The 16,059-nt window shown below is 45.4% G+C and overlaps 1 protein-coding gene across 6 annotated transcripts in view; it reads left to right on the forward strand.

Annotated features, from left to right (window-relative positions):
* The window catches only part of TM6SF1 (transmembrane 6 superfamily member 1), a 188,698-nt gene that overhangs the window by 142,299 nt on the left and 30,340 nt on the right, over positions 1–16,059 (forward strand). For 3 of the 6 annotated variants that reach the window (XM_029575931.1, XM_029575932.1, XM_029575929.1), the window contains 2 exons: positions 6,291–6,383; positions 6,928–7,002. The exons of 1 other annotated variant lie outside the window; for it this stretch is intronic. In XM_029575931.1, the coding sequence (XP_029431791.1) occupies positions 6,291–6,383; positions 6,928–7,002 (168 nt within the window). The remainder of the gene's footprint in view (positions 1–6,290; positions 6,384–6,927; positions 7,003–16,059) is intronic. 2 more of the 6 variants (XM_029575934.1, XM_029575930.1) reach the window with 1 other exon arrangement.

Here is a 16,059-nt window from a genome sequence, read left to right on the forward strand (position 1 = left end):
TCTTATCTATGACTCCAGAAGGTCCCTGACTTCACCAGCTGGAGGGATGTGAGAGCCCTGTTCTTCCTCCTTTCTTCAAGGTATCGCCTATCAGTGCTTCAGCACTTGTATAATGTTGAAGCATGAGTAGGTGGCACCATTTAACAATGAGCAGCAGGAGAGCTCCTTCATCCTCTCTGCCAATGAAGCAGGGCCCATCCATAGTCCTAAGTACAGATTTCTAGAGGGGTAGTGGATGAGAAGGTAATGGATGTAAGGATAGTATGGATGACATGATAGTAAGGATAGTATGGATGACATGATAGAGCAGGTTGCTCTGGGGATCAGGTAGGGAGGAGGCAAATGTTCAGGTCCTGTCATGGGGCCAATCTAGATAAGGGGGTTGGGAGGGAGCAGTAAGTATTAAAATTTAAAAAAAATGGAGACAACTAGGGTAGGTTTAGGGGTCGGGGAGGAAAGGGGAAGAAGGAGGGTTAGGAAAGTTCCCTCCCAGTCCGCTCCTTAATTGGAGCAGACTGGGAGGGAACTGGGCAAAGGCCTGATCGTGTCGCCGCATGTACTTTTGAAATTTATCCTCCCTGTGCATGTGAGTTGCGGGCTGCCTGCACATGTGTGCATGGATGTTAAAATCCGGCACGCATGTGCGCGCGGATATCACATTTTATAATATGCATGTTCCGACGCGCACGCTTATTTTAAAATTTACTTTTGCATGTGGCTGGAGATCAATTTTAAGTTAAGCATCCGGTTTCTTTCCCCCCTGCATCCAATTCAAGAGATACTGGATTTAAAGAAGGTTAATGCGGCTCTCAAAGTTCCCCGTTTCCTCATGGAAACTCTGAGGTCCAACTTTGAGATCCTTCTAGTGGTGGTACGCAAGAGAGAGTTCTTGGCTCTCTCGCCTTGACAGAGGCGTATCTGCACATAGCCATCAGGCCGGAGCACCAGAGATTCTTGAGGTTCATGGTCTTAAGGGAACATTTTCGGTTTCAGGCCCTTCCCTTCAGCTGGTGACAGCTCCACTTACCTTCACCAAAGTGATGGCGGTGGGGGTGGCCACATTGCAAAAGGAGGGTGTGTTGGTACATCCGTGTCTGGACAACTGGCTCATTTGTGCAAAATCAGAGGACCTCTGTCGACAATCAGTACAAAAGTTACTGATGTGCTTGAAGTCTCTAGTATGGGTGGTGAAACTAGCAACGAGCCATTTAGTCCGAATATCTAGGAGCTCAGTGTTTCCCACGGAGAGAGATCGCTGAAATTGAAGAGTCAGATTAGGCGTCTGATAGAGCTTTCAGTGCCCAGGACTATTTACAGGTCCTGGGTTCTATGGCATCAACTTTGGAATTAATTCATTGGACATTCGCGCATATGCAGCCTCTGCAGGGGGCTCTTTTCTATCGCTGGAATCCATTATTGGAAGAGTTTCATCTTTCTCTTCCGTTAGAGGGAGGACAGTATTTCATGGTGGCTTGCTCACAGCAATCTCGAGCATGGTGAGGAATTGGAGGTTCCAAGTTGGGTAATAGTCACTACCATGCAAGCCTCTCTGGATAGAGAGCGGTGTGGCAAGATCAGTCAGCACAGGGCCAGTGGTCGAAGCAAGAGACTTGCCTGTCTGCCAAGGTTACGCGGCCATCCAGTACAGATCCTATTAGACAATGTGATGACGGACTACATCAATCATCAAGACAGAACCAAGAATCTGGCAGTGGCTCGAGAGGCCCAGGAGTTGATTCTCTGGGCAGAGCAGTACTCGGAGTGGCTGGCAGCGTCGCACATCACTAGAGTGAACAACGTTTAGGTGGCTTTTATCAGTCGGAGAAAGTTAGACCCTGGGGAATGAGAGCTGTCTGAGGCAGCGATGTGTCTTATTCCGACCAAAGAGATTACAGAGGCTTCGTGATTTTACAGCTGCTGAACAGAACATGGTATGGAAGGAATCTGAGCTCTGGTGCTGCCATGGACGAGGGATTCTTATTTGTCTTCCCTCCATGGCCTCTGGTAGACAAGGGATTACAGCAGATAGAGAAACATCCAGGCAACGTGTACCTGATATCTCCAGAGTGGCCAAATCAACCATGCTTCCCAGATCTGATCAACAGGATCATAGACAGGCCCCTGAGGTTTGGACATCAGTCAACTCTTTTCCACTAGGGCCCAATATTTTTGGGTCAGGTGGCTCACTTCTGTCTCGTGGCTTCTCTTATGAGAGGAGTTGACTGAGATGGAGGGGATATTCCAAAGTGGTTATTTCCACCTTAGTGCAGGCTAGGTGACCTTCTACATCCTTGATGTATGTGCAAATTTGGAGTATCTTTGAGTACTGGTCTGCTGTTGACAAAGTTGAGACTCAGCCTGTTCAGGTTATGGTGTCGCATATTTTGGCTTTTCTATAGAAATGTTCTGGTCAAGGGACTGGCCTTTAACTCTCTGAGAGTCCAGGTAGCGATATTGGGTTGTCTCCGGGGTAAGGTACAAGGGTATCCTCTGTCCACACATCCGGATGTTATACGGTTCCTTCGGGGAGCTAAGAACTTGCATCCTTAAGTGCAGAACATTTGTCTGTCTTGGAATCTCAATTTAGTCTTTAAAGGATTGTGTGAGGATTGGTTTGAACCACTAAAGAGAGCTACAGTTAAGGACTTGATTCTTAAAGTGTTTTTTTTTTTGGTGGCTTTGTTCAGCCAGGAGAATTTTGGAGCTCTAGATGTTGTCGTGTCAAGATCCCGTCTTACACATGTTGGATTCGGGGTTATCTTTATGCATGGTGCCGCCTTTTCTGCCTGAGGTAGTCTCAGTGTTCTATCTTAGTAGTGGAGCTTCTAGCTTTTCTGGATTTGACTTTCTCTACGTCTCATGCAGGGGAGCTTAGGCTCTTAGATGGGAGGTGTACATTATTGAGGTATCTAAAGGTCACTTTTGATTTCCATATTTATTTATTTATTTATACAACTTTATATACCAACTTTCAAGTACATGTCAAGCCGGTTTACAATTATCGAAATTGCAATAGCAAAATCAAACTAATAGTAAATTGTTATAAAACTTATCTAAGTTTACAATCATTCAATAATAAAATAAAATTATACTTAAAATTTAAACAATAAAACACTAAATCAATCTCATCAATAAAATAATTCTAAACTTAATAAAAATAAAGACCTCTAATACCACCAGACCAATTACCCCAGCCTCTCAAATCCCTATTCCTCCCACCAGAAAATGGACAAAAAACCTCACTTCCTCACATAGCCTGCTTAGGTCAATTAATATGACTAAAAGCCTGCTGAAATAGCCAGGTCTTAATCTGCTTCTTGAAATTAGGAAAGTTGTCCTCTAGGCGAATATCAGCTGGGAGAGTATTCCACAACTTGGGACCTGCCAGGGAGAGAGACCTCTCTCTGATTGATCCCAAGCGCACCAGTTTGGGAGATGGAATTGTTAATAATGCTTGTCCTGCTGATCTCAAATTCCTAGATGGTACATGCAGACGTAAGGAGGCATTCAGCCAATCTGAATTGGAACTATAAATAGCTTTGTGGATAAGTGTAAAACACTTATAATGAATACGATACTGTACCGGAAGCCAATGTAGCTTCATCAGCACAGGTGAGATATGGTCGCATCTATTTGAATTAGCTAAAAGACGGGCCGCAGCATTCTGCAATAGTTGCAATGAGCGAATGGTAGATAATGGGACTCCCAAAAGCAACGCATTGCAGTAGTCCATTTTTGGTAAAAATCAAAGCCTGCAATACAATTCTAAAGTCATTAGTATGCAGCAAAGGCTTCAGTTTTCTTAGAACTCTTAATTTGTAAAAGCCATCTTTTATAATAGCCTTTATAGCTGCTTTCATATTTAATTCAGAATCTAGAATCAGACCCAAATCTCTAACATCGTGAAGAATCTTATATGTTGATGAAAAAATGGAAATGTCTGCCTTTATTTTTTCAGAAACCTTATTGGAAATAAACAGAATTTCTGTTTTTGAGTTGTTTAAAGCTAAGGACATATGGGTCAATAGTTGGTTAATTGACTTAAAGTAGATATCCCATAATTTTAACGTGTCTGCTAGAGAATCTTTTACGGGCATCAGGATCTGGATATCATCAGCAAACAAGTAATAAACAAGACCCAAGCCTGCTAAAAATCTACATAAGGGAGCCATGTAGACATTAAACAGGGTAGGAGAAAGCGCGGAACCCTGGGGGACTCCTGTTTGAAGATCCACTGCTTCAGATTTTATAGTTCCTAGCTGAACTACATATGATCTGTTGGTAAGAAAAGATTTAAACCAAGTCAACGTTTTATCGGCAAGCCCCACCTCCTGAAGTCTTAGAACCAGTGCCTCATGGCTAACGGTGTCAAACGCCTCTTTATAGATTGGACTACTCCACAGTACAAAGAAGTGATCCAAAGAAGGGAAGTAAGGCATCTAAGGCAACAAATGGGTGGTGGCTTAAGAAAGTGATCGAGTTGACTTACATTTTTAAAGGGCACCCGGTGCCAGGAGGTTTAGGGGTGCACACGACGTGTTCTCAGGCGACCTCTTGGGCTGAGTCACAACAGGTGTCTCCATATGAAATTTGTAGAGTGGCTACTGGGAAGTCATTGCACACTTTTGCTAGGCACTATTGCTTGGATGTCGGTGCTCTAGCTTCCATGTGCTTTGCTGAGAGTGTTCTACGAGCAGAACTCGACCTGAGTTAAGGGGAGCTTAAATACATCCCAGGAGTCTGGACTAATCTGGGTACGTACAGGGAAAGGAAAATTGGTTCTTACCTGCTAGTTTTCGTTCCTGTAGTACCACAGATCAGTCCAGAGATACACCCATTTACTGGGGGCGGGGAGAGTCCGCCGCTCTTATTGTTGCTTTGTATATAGTGCGGAGTTGTTGGAGGTTTTCAATGCTGATCGCTTATGTTAAATTTGGGAAACGAGTTTTCCATTTTCTGTTTGGGCATCTTCACCTTCTTCCAGTTCATTGGAAGGGAGGGAGTTTGCTTAGAAATTTATGGTTGTTGCTGTCATCTTGGCTTGGGTGTAGGTCAATACTGAGGGGACTGCAGGTGGCACACTTGGTTATGTAGTGTCAGTGAAACTTTCTCTGTCTCCATTTGCTGGTAGGGAGGCAAAACCCAGAAGTCTGGACTGATCTGTGGTACTACACTGCAGGAACAAAAATTAGCAGATAAGAACCAATTTTCCTTTGAGCTCTGTCCCTCTCTTTCTGAATAATCAATTCGCTCTTTACTAGTATACAGCATATCTGAGCTTAGTATGTGTGCACTCTGCTACCACACATTTCAATTATGTACACTTCCTACACTTCACAGTATTTCCCTGTCCTTGGATGCGGTTTTACTACTAGTGAAGTATAATTTTGGAAAAAAGAAGACTTTCTATACACTTTTCCGGTTGATGGAGGTGATATTGATAGCTACTCACATCTTTTATTAAATATATACAGTGTGTATATATATATACATAGTCCTAAGTACAGATTTCTAGAGGGGTAGTGGATGAGAAGGTAATGGATGTAAGGATAGTATGGATGACATGATAGAGCAGGTTGCTCTGGGGATCAGGTGGGGAGGATACACATACACACACATTGGGAATGTTCTGATTCATTTGGCTTTGTGCCAAAAGGTGTTTCTTGGCAGCATCTTCTGGCATTGAAATATAGCAAAGTGTTGTTGTAACCAATGATTAGCCTGATGAAAATCCCATAGAAGGACTGAAACATTGGTGCAATATATGGTTATGTAATTTAAAAAAATGGCAGTATTTTAAAAGCCTTAATATATTAGGTGCCTGTATCAGCTCCAGCTTTAAATGTTTTAGCTGGATGACTGGCAGACCAGATCTGCCCTACATTCAGTGGGCCAAGGTCAACTGCAGGTGCCAGCTCTTTCACATTATAAACTCCAAGCCACAAGAGAGAGAGCTTTTTCATATGCCATTCCAGCTTTATGGAACTCATTGCCAGTGGGGCTCAGGCTTGAGACTGATGTGCAGGTTTTTAGAAAGCAATTAAAGATTATAATATTTAAGGAGGTGTTTGGATGAAATTCTAGTCTGTTATATTAGATGTTTTATGCAATGTGTTTTGTCGAAGAATTTTTATTATGTATTATATGTGATTATGTATGCTAACCTGTTCTCTGCACTGAACTCTGTTTTGTTGGAAATCTTATTTTAAAATAATATTTTATATGGTTTTGGAATGGCTTACTTGAGCAATATGTGGCTACAGCAGTTACAGTTTCACAATTATTTTTAGATTGCTTTAGATTGTCCTGCTGAATTCTGTCGATTATACCTTCAACATCAAGAGCCATATCTAAAAGATCCAGCTGCCTATCCAAAACTTCAGGTAAACATGGTTATGTCTTACTGAGAAATTGAGTTTAATTGTAACAGATAATTAAAGTAATTCTTGGTAATTGTTGACATAAGAAACAGAATCTGATGGCAGATAAGGACTGTAAAGCCCATCTAATCTGCCTAGTTTATTTCCTGGGGCATTTGTCCTTCAGAGATTCAAGTGGTTTTGCTAATTTAATTTGGCGCTGCTTAAACATTGCATGGAGGAGGGGGGGGAGCAGGGGGAGTTGTTAAATCATTGAAATGACTTGTAATATAAAAGGTGAAAAGATCCGCCATGTCTTCCAGTTGTACTATATAACATAAAACTTTTGCTGCACCAGGTCTGAATGCAATTTTCAAAAGCCATTTATCTACGTACATTGGCTGGTTGTCAATTGCCCACTGCATACGCTGGTAAAAGTATGCACAGGAATCAACTGTGCATGTACTTTTAGTTGGGAAAAAGTAGGCAGGCTTGGAGTTAGTGTTAGGTCAGGGGAGCCAACAACGCATGTATTTTTTCATTTTCAAATCTATCCACTTTTCCACAGGAAAAGTACCTGCACAAAAAGCAGGTGCAGATCTGTACAGATACATTTTCCTGGAGAAGTTTTGAAAGGGACAAGGTAATTACATATCAGTGGAATGGGGTAGGCTAGATTTATTATTGAGATTTTAATTGGGATGTCTTGATTTGGTGATGATATATTATGTCTGTATATATGGGATTTTCATGAATGGGGGAGGGATGTAGTGGAACAGGTGGGATATTTGTTATGGGGGTTAAATGTGGGGATTGTACTCCACTGCACTGCAGGGTTGTTATGATTAAAAGATATACATCGAGTAAGACGGCATAAAATAGGGCTTGGATAGGGTACATTGGAAGTAAGAGTGGAATGCGTAAAGAAGTTTAGAAAAGCAGGAAAGCAACAGATAATAATAATCATTGAAGTAGTAGTTGTCAAGATCAAGAACTAAGGTGCCATGAAGTTTAGTTTGAAGATAGACTGTCTACTATTAATGTTTGGTAAGAAGCCACATTTTCAGTAATTCTCTGAAGACTGTAAGATTTGATGCTATTCTGTTCCTGAACATACCCAGATCAGTCCAGAAAAGTGGGTTATGTATCCCTACCAGCAGGTGGAGTCAGAGAACAATTAGAACTTTGGGCACTGCTACATAACGAGAGTGCCACCTGCAGTCACTCAGTATTTCTCTGACTCCAGCGGGTGGTACAGATGCACACCTGCAGTATTTAGTTATATTTTTTATTTAGTTACTTTGAATTTAATTTTTTGGTTTACGGTCGCTTCCTGAGGTGTTAGGCACCTTCATGGGTCATCCCTCAGTAGAAGCAGGGCATCCAGGGAATTGGATATTCCTGTCAGGGTTTCGCCCGCCACAGTTTGGTGTCTGACGACCAGGGGCTCCTGGCTACTCACCACCGTCTTTGCTATAGCTGCTCCCTTGTCTCCTGCAACAGCTTTTCTCTGTGTCTTGGTAAAGTTTATTAAAAAAAAAAAAAAGCTGTTTTCACTGCGGCTGACTGACAGTCTTCAGTGCTGAGGTAAGGAGAGGTGCAGGAGGGACCGGGTCTTTTAAGGCCGGTCGGGGAAGCTGTCAGCAGTGTTCCCCTCAGCTCCCGGGGCATTTTCTGAGGGCAAGGGTGAGTTTTTCTCCGTGTGCCTTGTTTACTCGCCGCTTCCCTGCTGGGGGTCTTGTAATTTCACTATAGACAGGCTCCTTTCCCGTGGCGCGGCTGCGCGTGTTTTTTTCTCCTCAGCCGGTAGTCTCTTAGCCCGCAGCATGAAAAGTTTGTTTTTCTGGTCCTGCCTGACTGAAATTTTCTCCTCGTCGTGGCTCCGAGCGTTTCTTTTTTTATTCGCGCCCTTTTCTATTTCACTTCAGACTATTGGCGCACTGCTGTGGATGGGACCGAAAACAAAATCGCAGGCCTGCCGCGCATGTGGGTCACGCGGCCAGGCGTTAGATGTGGCCTCCTTCTGCGCAGTGTGTTCCCTGGGGTTAGAGGGCTCTTCAGGGCTTCTTGTCTCCTCCCTCGGGGAGGGAACGTCTGTCTCGCCTTCGGCTTCGCAGGAAGAGGATTCTCCGTATGTTCTAGCCCCGGTGAGGGAAGACCTCACTGGGGGAACTGATGATATCACCCCAGCCGACTCTCCAGTGGGGGAGGGGGACCGGGAAGGGTTTTCCCCAGAATTTGTTCTCCTTATGCACCAGGCTTTCCTGGCAAGGAAATGCTCGGCGGTAAAGCGGCCCGGTCTCCTGGGGGCAGGTTCGGACCCGCCTGAGAAAAGAGATTGGGGTACGGACCCTCGTCAGCGCCTCCCTGATCAGGCTCACCCCACAGGGGATTCTCCCCAAGGTACGCGGGATCCGATCCCGGGGTCTGGGGCGACACCGGCTTCTGGGGTAGTAAGGGCGGCAGACCCAGATCCGCGGCCAGATCCAGCTGATGTGGATACAGATGATCCAGATGAGCCCGATGACCCTCCTGCGGAGGGGGATGACCCCAGCGTGTTGCGTTTGTTCAAGCGCAAGCGACAGGCGGTCCGGGTGACTCTACAACGACTTCTCGAGCTCAAAGCTATTGTCCCAGTTCCAGAGGCTCAACAGGGATGCGGTCGGTACACAAAGTACCCGGGACTCCGGGTACTTTGTGGTCCCCAAGAAGGAGGGCACGTTTCAGCCCATCCTCGATCTGCAGAAGGTGAACCGTTGCCTTCGGGTTCCTCACTTTCGTATGGAAACCCTGAGGACAGTGATGGCCGCGGTTCGAAAAGGGGAATTTCTCGCTTCTCTGGACTTCATGGAGGCGTATTTACACATTCCGATCCGGCTGAATCATCAGAGGTTTCTGCGGTTCAAGGTCTTGGGACGACACTTCCAATTTCGAGCCCTCCCATTTGGTCTCGCAACAGCTCCTTGCACGTTCACCATGGTGATGGTGGTGGTAGCGGCCTTCCTTCATCAGGAGGGAATCTTGGTCCACCCGTACCTAGATGACTGGTTGATTCGCGCAAAGTCTCTAGAGGACTGTGAGAGATCAATGCACATGGTGATGTTCACATTGCGATCCCTAGGTTGGATAATCAATGTGCAGAAGAGTCACTTGGAACCCACTCAGAAGTTTGATTTATCTCGGATCTCAATTCAATACCTTGCTGGGCAAAGTGTTTTTAGCGGCGGACTGAATAGGGAAGTTGCAGGAACAAATACATTCCCTTCTTCGAAGGAACAATCCCACAGTGTGGCAGCATATTCAGGTCCTGGGCTCCATGGCTTCAACCTTGGACTTGGTTCCTTGGGCATTCGCTCACTTAAGACCTTTACAGCGTGCGCTTTTGTCTCGCTTGAGCCCGGTGTCAGAGCAATTCCATATACCAATGCCTCTACTTCTGGAATCTAGAGCCAGTCTGTCATGGTGGCTGTCACTGGACAGTCTGGAACGGGGGGTGGATTTGGACACTCCGAATTGGCTGATAATCTCCACCGATGCCAGCCTCTTAGGTTGGGGGGGGCGGTGTGTGCAGACAGGTTCGCCCAAGGGCTCTGGTCGGCGATGGAAAGATCCTAGTCCATAAACCGGCTCGAGACCAGGGCTGTACGTCTGGCCCTGTGGGCGTTTCTTCCCTGGATCCAGGGCAGAATGGTGCGAGTCTTCTTGGACAATGCGACAATGGTGGCGTACATTAACCGGCAGGGCAGGACTCAAGTTCCGCCGTAGCACTGGAGGCACGTCTGCTGTTCACCTGGGCGGAGTGCTATCTCGAGGGCATTGCCGCATCCCATGTCGCGGGAGTAGAGAATGTGCAAGCCGATTATCTCAGCCGTCAGCAACTAGACCCAGGGGAATGGGAACCATTTCTCAAGGCGTGGAATATCATTTGCGCCAGATGGGTAACTCCTCAGCTGGATCTGATGGCAAATCAGGCGTACGTAAAAACATTTTTTTCAGGACTATCACGAAACCCTTCAACAGTTGTCAGCCAGCACTTTGGATACCCAACCCTCAGGCAAGAAACCTGTCAGGCAATACTCAAGACAGTCAGTTTACCGGCCACGCAAGTATTATCCACCGGCATCCAGAGCAAGACCCCAGCGGGTGCCAGCTAGGCCGAGGGCACGGCAACCCTGTGCACCCCGTCCGACCCCTGCCCCACCTCAGACCTCAGAACCCTGTCATGGGATTTTGACTGGCGGCCAGGGGATTTGAGCCAGCAAACCCTACCCTAGGACACAGACCCCTCCATTGGGGGGGCACCTGCAACTGTTCGCCGACTGATGGATTTCAGTTACATCGGACCACTGGGTCCAGTCCATCGTGAGGCAGGGATACAGATTGCATTTCCAACAAACTCCTCCTCGTTCTCCTCCGTGTCCTCGGTGGAGAAGTGTAGAGAACCAGGAGATACTTTGAATAGAGCTCTCCGCCCTTTTAATGGCTCGAGTGGTCAAAATCAGGTATTTCCTGATTCCCAAGAAAACTGGTGGCCTTTGCCCGATACTGGATCTGAGGGCATTGAACCGTTTTATCAGAGAGAAATTCAAGATGGTCTCATTGGGAACTCTGATCCCTCTCCTTAGGGCTGGTGACTGGCTCTGCTTCATCTATCTCAAAGACGCATAAGCCCATATCCCCATTTCTCCTGCAGATCAGAGATATCTGTGGTTCCTGGTAGAGGAAGAGCACAACCAGTATTGCATACTACCTTTCGCGTGACGACGGTGCCCCGAGTCTTTACAAAACGCCTGGTGCTAGTGGGGGTATATTTCCGGAGGTGAGGAATACATGTCTTCCCTTACCTCGACAATTGGCTAATCAAGAGTGATTCCAGGGAGGGGGCTCTGTATTCCCTACAATCCACCATACGTGTCCTGGAGGAACTAGGATTTCTAATCAGCTACATGAAATCCCATCTCCAGCCATCACTGCAATTGGCCTCCGGGCCAGGCTGGACACTGTCCAGAAGAAGGCCATCTTGCCCCGAGGCCTGACCCTTGCTTCCCTGGCTTGGGTAGTCTCCTGTTGCCCTTATTTCTCAGCGCACCAGTTTCTGCGCCTTTTGGAGCACATGGCAGCGAGGGTTCACATCACTTCATTTGCTTGACTGCACATGCGCAGGGCGCAGTGGACATTGCGTTCCCAGTTGGGCCAAGCCACTCAGGACCTTTGGACTCGTGTCCTGATTACCACTCCCCTTCAGCAATCCCTCGTGTGGTGGACAACCCTATCCAGTCTGGAGAAGGGAATGCCCATCTGGATCCCTCAGCTCCAGATCGTCCTAACCACAGACTCATCTCTCACAGGTTGGGGATCCCATATTGCAGGTCTCAACACTCAGGACCTTTGGTTCATGCAGGAGGGGTATTTTCAGATAAACTTCCTGGAATTACGAATAATCCGTTACGCCCTGAAAAGTTTCAGGGAACATTTGCTCATCAAAGTTGTCCTGGTCTGGACCGACAATCAGGTGGCGATGTGGTATCTGAACAAGCAAGGAGGGATGGGATCATACCTCCTCTGCCAGGAGCCAGTCCAGATTTAGTCCTGGGCTCTCAAGAACGACATCTTCCTCCTAGTCGTGTATCTGCCAGGGGTGGACAACATCCTGGCGGACTCAATAAGTTGGGCCTTCCGTCCCCACGAATGGTGCCTGAACTGAGAAGTAGCAAACCGAATCTTTTGCCTATGGGGCACCCCGGACATAGATCTGTTCGTGTCCCCAGAGAACAAGAAGGTGGATCGCTTCTCTTTGGGACAGGTGGGCAGGGGATCGGTGTTGGATGCCTTTGCATGCCACTGGGGCACTGGTCTGCTGTAGGCTTATCCTCCCCTTCCACTGATTTCAAAGACTCTTCAAAAGCTCCAACAGGACCGAGGCACCATGATCCTGGTTGGGCCCTTTTGGCCATGCCAGATCTCGTTCCCTCTTCTATGAGAACTGGCCTCACGCCCTCTCATTTAGCTGGGGACTGCTCCTGACCTGATCATTCAGGGCCAGGGCAAACTACGCCACCCCAACCTCCGAGCCTTGACCTTCATGGCTTGGATGTTGACTGGGCGACCGTACAGGCCCGTAGGCCTTTCAGAAGGTGTGTCTCGGGTTCTCTTGGAGTCCAGGAAACCTTCCCCGAGGAGATCTTACAATCTCAAGTGGCAAATGTTCTCGATTTGGTGTCACGGGGTCAGTCTAGACCCATTCTCATGTTCTCCACTGAGGCTTTTAGACTACCTGTTGCACCTCTCCAAGTCTGGCTCGAAAACAACTTCAGTGAGAGTTCACCTTAGTGCTATTGGGGCGTACCATCAGGGGATGGATGGCATTTCTATTTCTACCCATCCGCTTGTAGGGCAGTTCATGCAAGGCTTGTTGCAGTTTAAGCCTCCGACGTGGCCCCCAGTGGTCTCTTGGGACCTCAGTCTAGTCCTGACCCCATCTCCTGAAGCCTCCATTTGAGCCCTTGCGATCTGAAGTACCTATCCTGGAAGGTCATCTTCTTGGTGGTGGTCACTTTAGCGCGCAGGGTCAGTAAGCTTCAGGATTTGGTGTCATACCCCCCGTTATACGAAATTTTGTCACGATAAGGTGGTCTTGCATACACACCTGAAATTCCTTCCCAAGGTGATCATGGAGTTCCATCTCAATCAATCCATTGTATTGCTTACCTTTTTTCCAAGACTGCATGTTTACTAGGGTGAGTGTGCCTTGCACATTCTGGATTGTAAAAGGGCCCTGGCCTTTTACCTGGGACAGATAGCATCTTACCATCTGTCCATTCAACTTTTTGTCTCCTTCGACAAAAACAGGTTGGGAGTATCAGTGTCTCAGCAGACCTTGTCCCATTGGCTAGCAGACTGTATTTCCTTCTGCTATGCTCAAGCAGGCCTGCGACTTGACTGTCACATCAAGGCTCATTCAGTTGGGGCCATGTCGGTTTCGATGGCTAACTTGTGTGCAGTACTCATTCATGAGATATGCAGGGTGGCAACCTGGAGTTCCCTCCACACATTCGCCTCTGATTATTGTCTGGACAAAGATGGACAACGTGACAATCATTTCAGCCAGTTGGTCCTCTGTAATCCATTTCAGCCATGAAAACCCAACTCTTCTTGCCTTGGGCCCTTCTTTGGGTGCAGGCTTGCTCCCCATGTTCTAGCAGCTCGAGTTGTTGTGAATGTTTGAACCTGTTGAATGCTGCCTATGTTGGGAGCAGCCTGTAGCTACATATTCACCCATGTTTGAGGACTACCATCCTGCTTGTCCTTGGAGAAAGCAGAGTTGCTTACCTGTAACAGGTGCTCTCCAAGGACAGCAGGATGTTAGTCCTCACGAAACCCGCCCCCCACCCTGTGGAGTTGGGTTTTCTTCGGTTTATTTTATTTTTCACAAATTCTATGTTATAAAACTGAAAAGGGCTCCTGTGTGGACGCGCAGATAGTGGCATGCTGGGCATGCTTAGTGTGCCAGTCAAAGTTCTAGAAACTTTGACAGAAGTTTTCCGTGCCGGGCTCCATCCGATAATGTTCCCCATGTGTGAGGACTAACATCCTGCTGACCTTGGAGAACACCTGTTACAAGTAAGTAACTCTGCTTTTGTTTAAAGGTAATTTAACTGCTTCAGGAAAAGGATGCAGTGTACTTTTACATCATTTAAGTTCTTAAGGTTGATGCAGCTTCTGTAGGATTTTTATTTTGTTTCATGTTCAAAGTCCCATGGAAATGAAGACCTGGAGAACCATGAACTGAACATGAAGAAAATAGAAAATGCACTCGGTTCTGTACTGTAATTATATCTTATTTTTGTTACAAATTGGCATCTTTTAGTTCACCTGCCTTGTTTTTTTTTGGGGTGGGAATGAGAACAAGGACGATATCTGATAAAAATGTGTTTTTGAGTGTTTGAACGCTTATAAGCCTAGCCGATGAGATAAACCCAACAAGATATATATCAATGTCAAAGAACCTAAACAAACAAACTCCTGGCACAATGAAAAAATAAAAGAAGCCAAAAGGAACCTAAGAAAGAAAGAAAAAGAATGGAGAAAAAATAAACACCGATAACCTAACCAAGTACAGAAAACACCTAGCCCATTACAAACAAATAATTCTCAATGCAAAAAAACAGTTCGACACTAAAATAGAGAAATATGCTAACAACCCTAGAACCTTATTCTATTTATTTATTTATTTAACAGTTTTTTATACCGACCTTCATAGTAAATAACCATATCGGATCGGTTTACATTTAACAAGGGTATAACTGGAGTAACAATTCAAGTGAACGAAAGATAACAATAGGTAGGAATAGGTCAAAGTTACAATCAACAGGGAAAGAGAACTTGGAAGCTTGCAACAAGCTGGAAGGAAGATAAGGCAGGAAATAAATATAAAGTGTTACCAAAGAGCGTACGGGTTAAAAGCTTAAAAGGTGCTTTAACCTGGAAGTTTCAGAGTCCATTATTTTCCATTGTAAGAGATCTCACTAATGACAAATCCAACTCCCCACAAAACCTACCAGTAAATAAATGCAATGAAATAGCCAACTTTTTCAGTGACAAGATCAAAAACCTAAAAACAAAAATTCCAGATACAACAAAACAGGAAATCAAAATGAAAAAAAGAGAAGTTGAACAATGGAAGACATTTGATATAATATCTGAAATGGAAATTGAATCTATGCTAAGAAAACTAAACCCCGCCCCTCATCCATGTGACACAATACCAACCACTGAAATAAAAAAAGTAGCTAATACAGTATCCCCATCATTAACAAAGATAGTGAATCTCTCGCTAGAGGAAGGAATCATGCCAGGTAATCTAAAAGGGGCAATTGATAAACCAATTTTAAAGAAAAAGAACAACGACCCGCTTAATCTGAGCAATTACAGACCTGTATCAAACCTACCCCTAATTGCCAAATTAATCGAAAAAACTATACAAAAGCAACTAGCGGAGCACTTAGAGAATAATAACATCTTGTATCCATCACAACATGGCTTTAGAAAACACTATAGCACAGAAACACTACTGCTAGCACTAACAGACAACATCATGAGAGGTTTTGACAAACACTATATTTTAGTGATGCTGGACCTATCAGCAGCATTTGACACCATAAATCACGACATACTTTTAAATAGACTAGAGGAAATAGGATTGAGTAACATAACTATCAAATGGTTCAGATCATATCTAAGTAACAGATACTTCCAAGTTCAAATCAAAGACGTAATGTCAGAAAAAATACAACTACAAACAGGAGTACCACAGGGGTCAGCTCTATCTGCTACTCTCTTTAACATATACCTGTTACCTTTATGCCACCTACTAGCCGGGCTGGGCATAACACACTATATATACGCTGACGATATACAGCTAATACTTCCCATAGATGAAACTATTGAAAAAACATTAAATATCGCTAACATGTACCTTGACATCATAAAACAATTACTAAACCAAATGGAGCTAGTAATCAACATGAGAGGCTTCTAGGAAAAGTAAAAAGTCATGGGATAGGTGGCGATGTCCTTTCGTGGATTGCAAACTGGCTAAAAGACAGGAAACAGAGAGTAGGATTGAATGGGCAATTTTCTCAATGGAAGGGAGTGGACAGTGGAGTGCCTCAGGGATCTGTATTGGGACCCTTACTGTTCA

Source organism: Rhinatrema bivittatum, chromosome 13, assembly GCF_901001135.1.
Source record: "Rhinatrema bivittatum chromosome 13, aRhiBiv1.1, whole genome shotgun sequence".
Taxonomy (NCBI): domain Eukaryota; kingdom Metazoa; phylum Chordata; class Amphibia; order Gymnophiona; family Rhinatrematidae; genus Rhinatrema; species Rhinatrema bivittatum.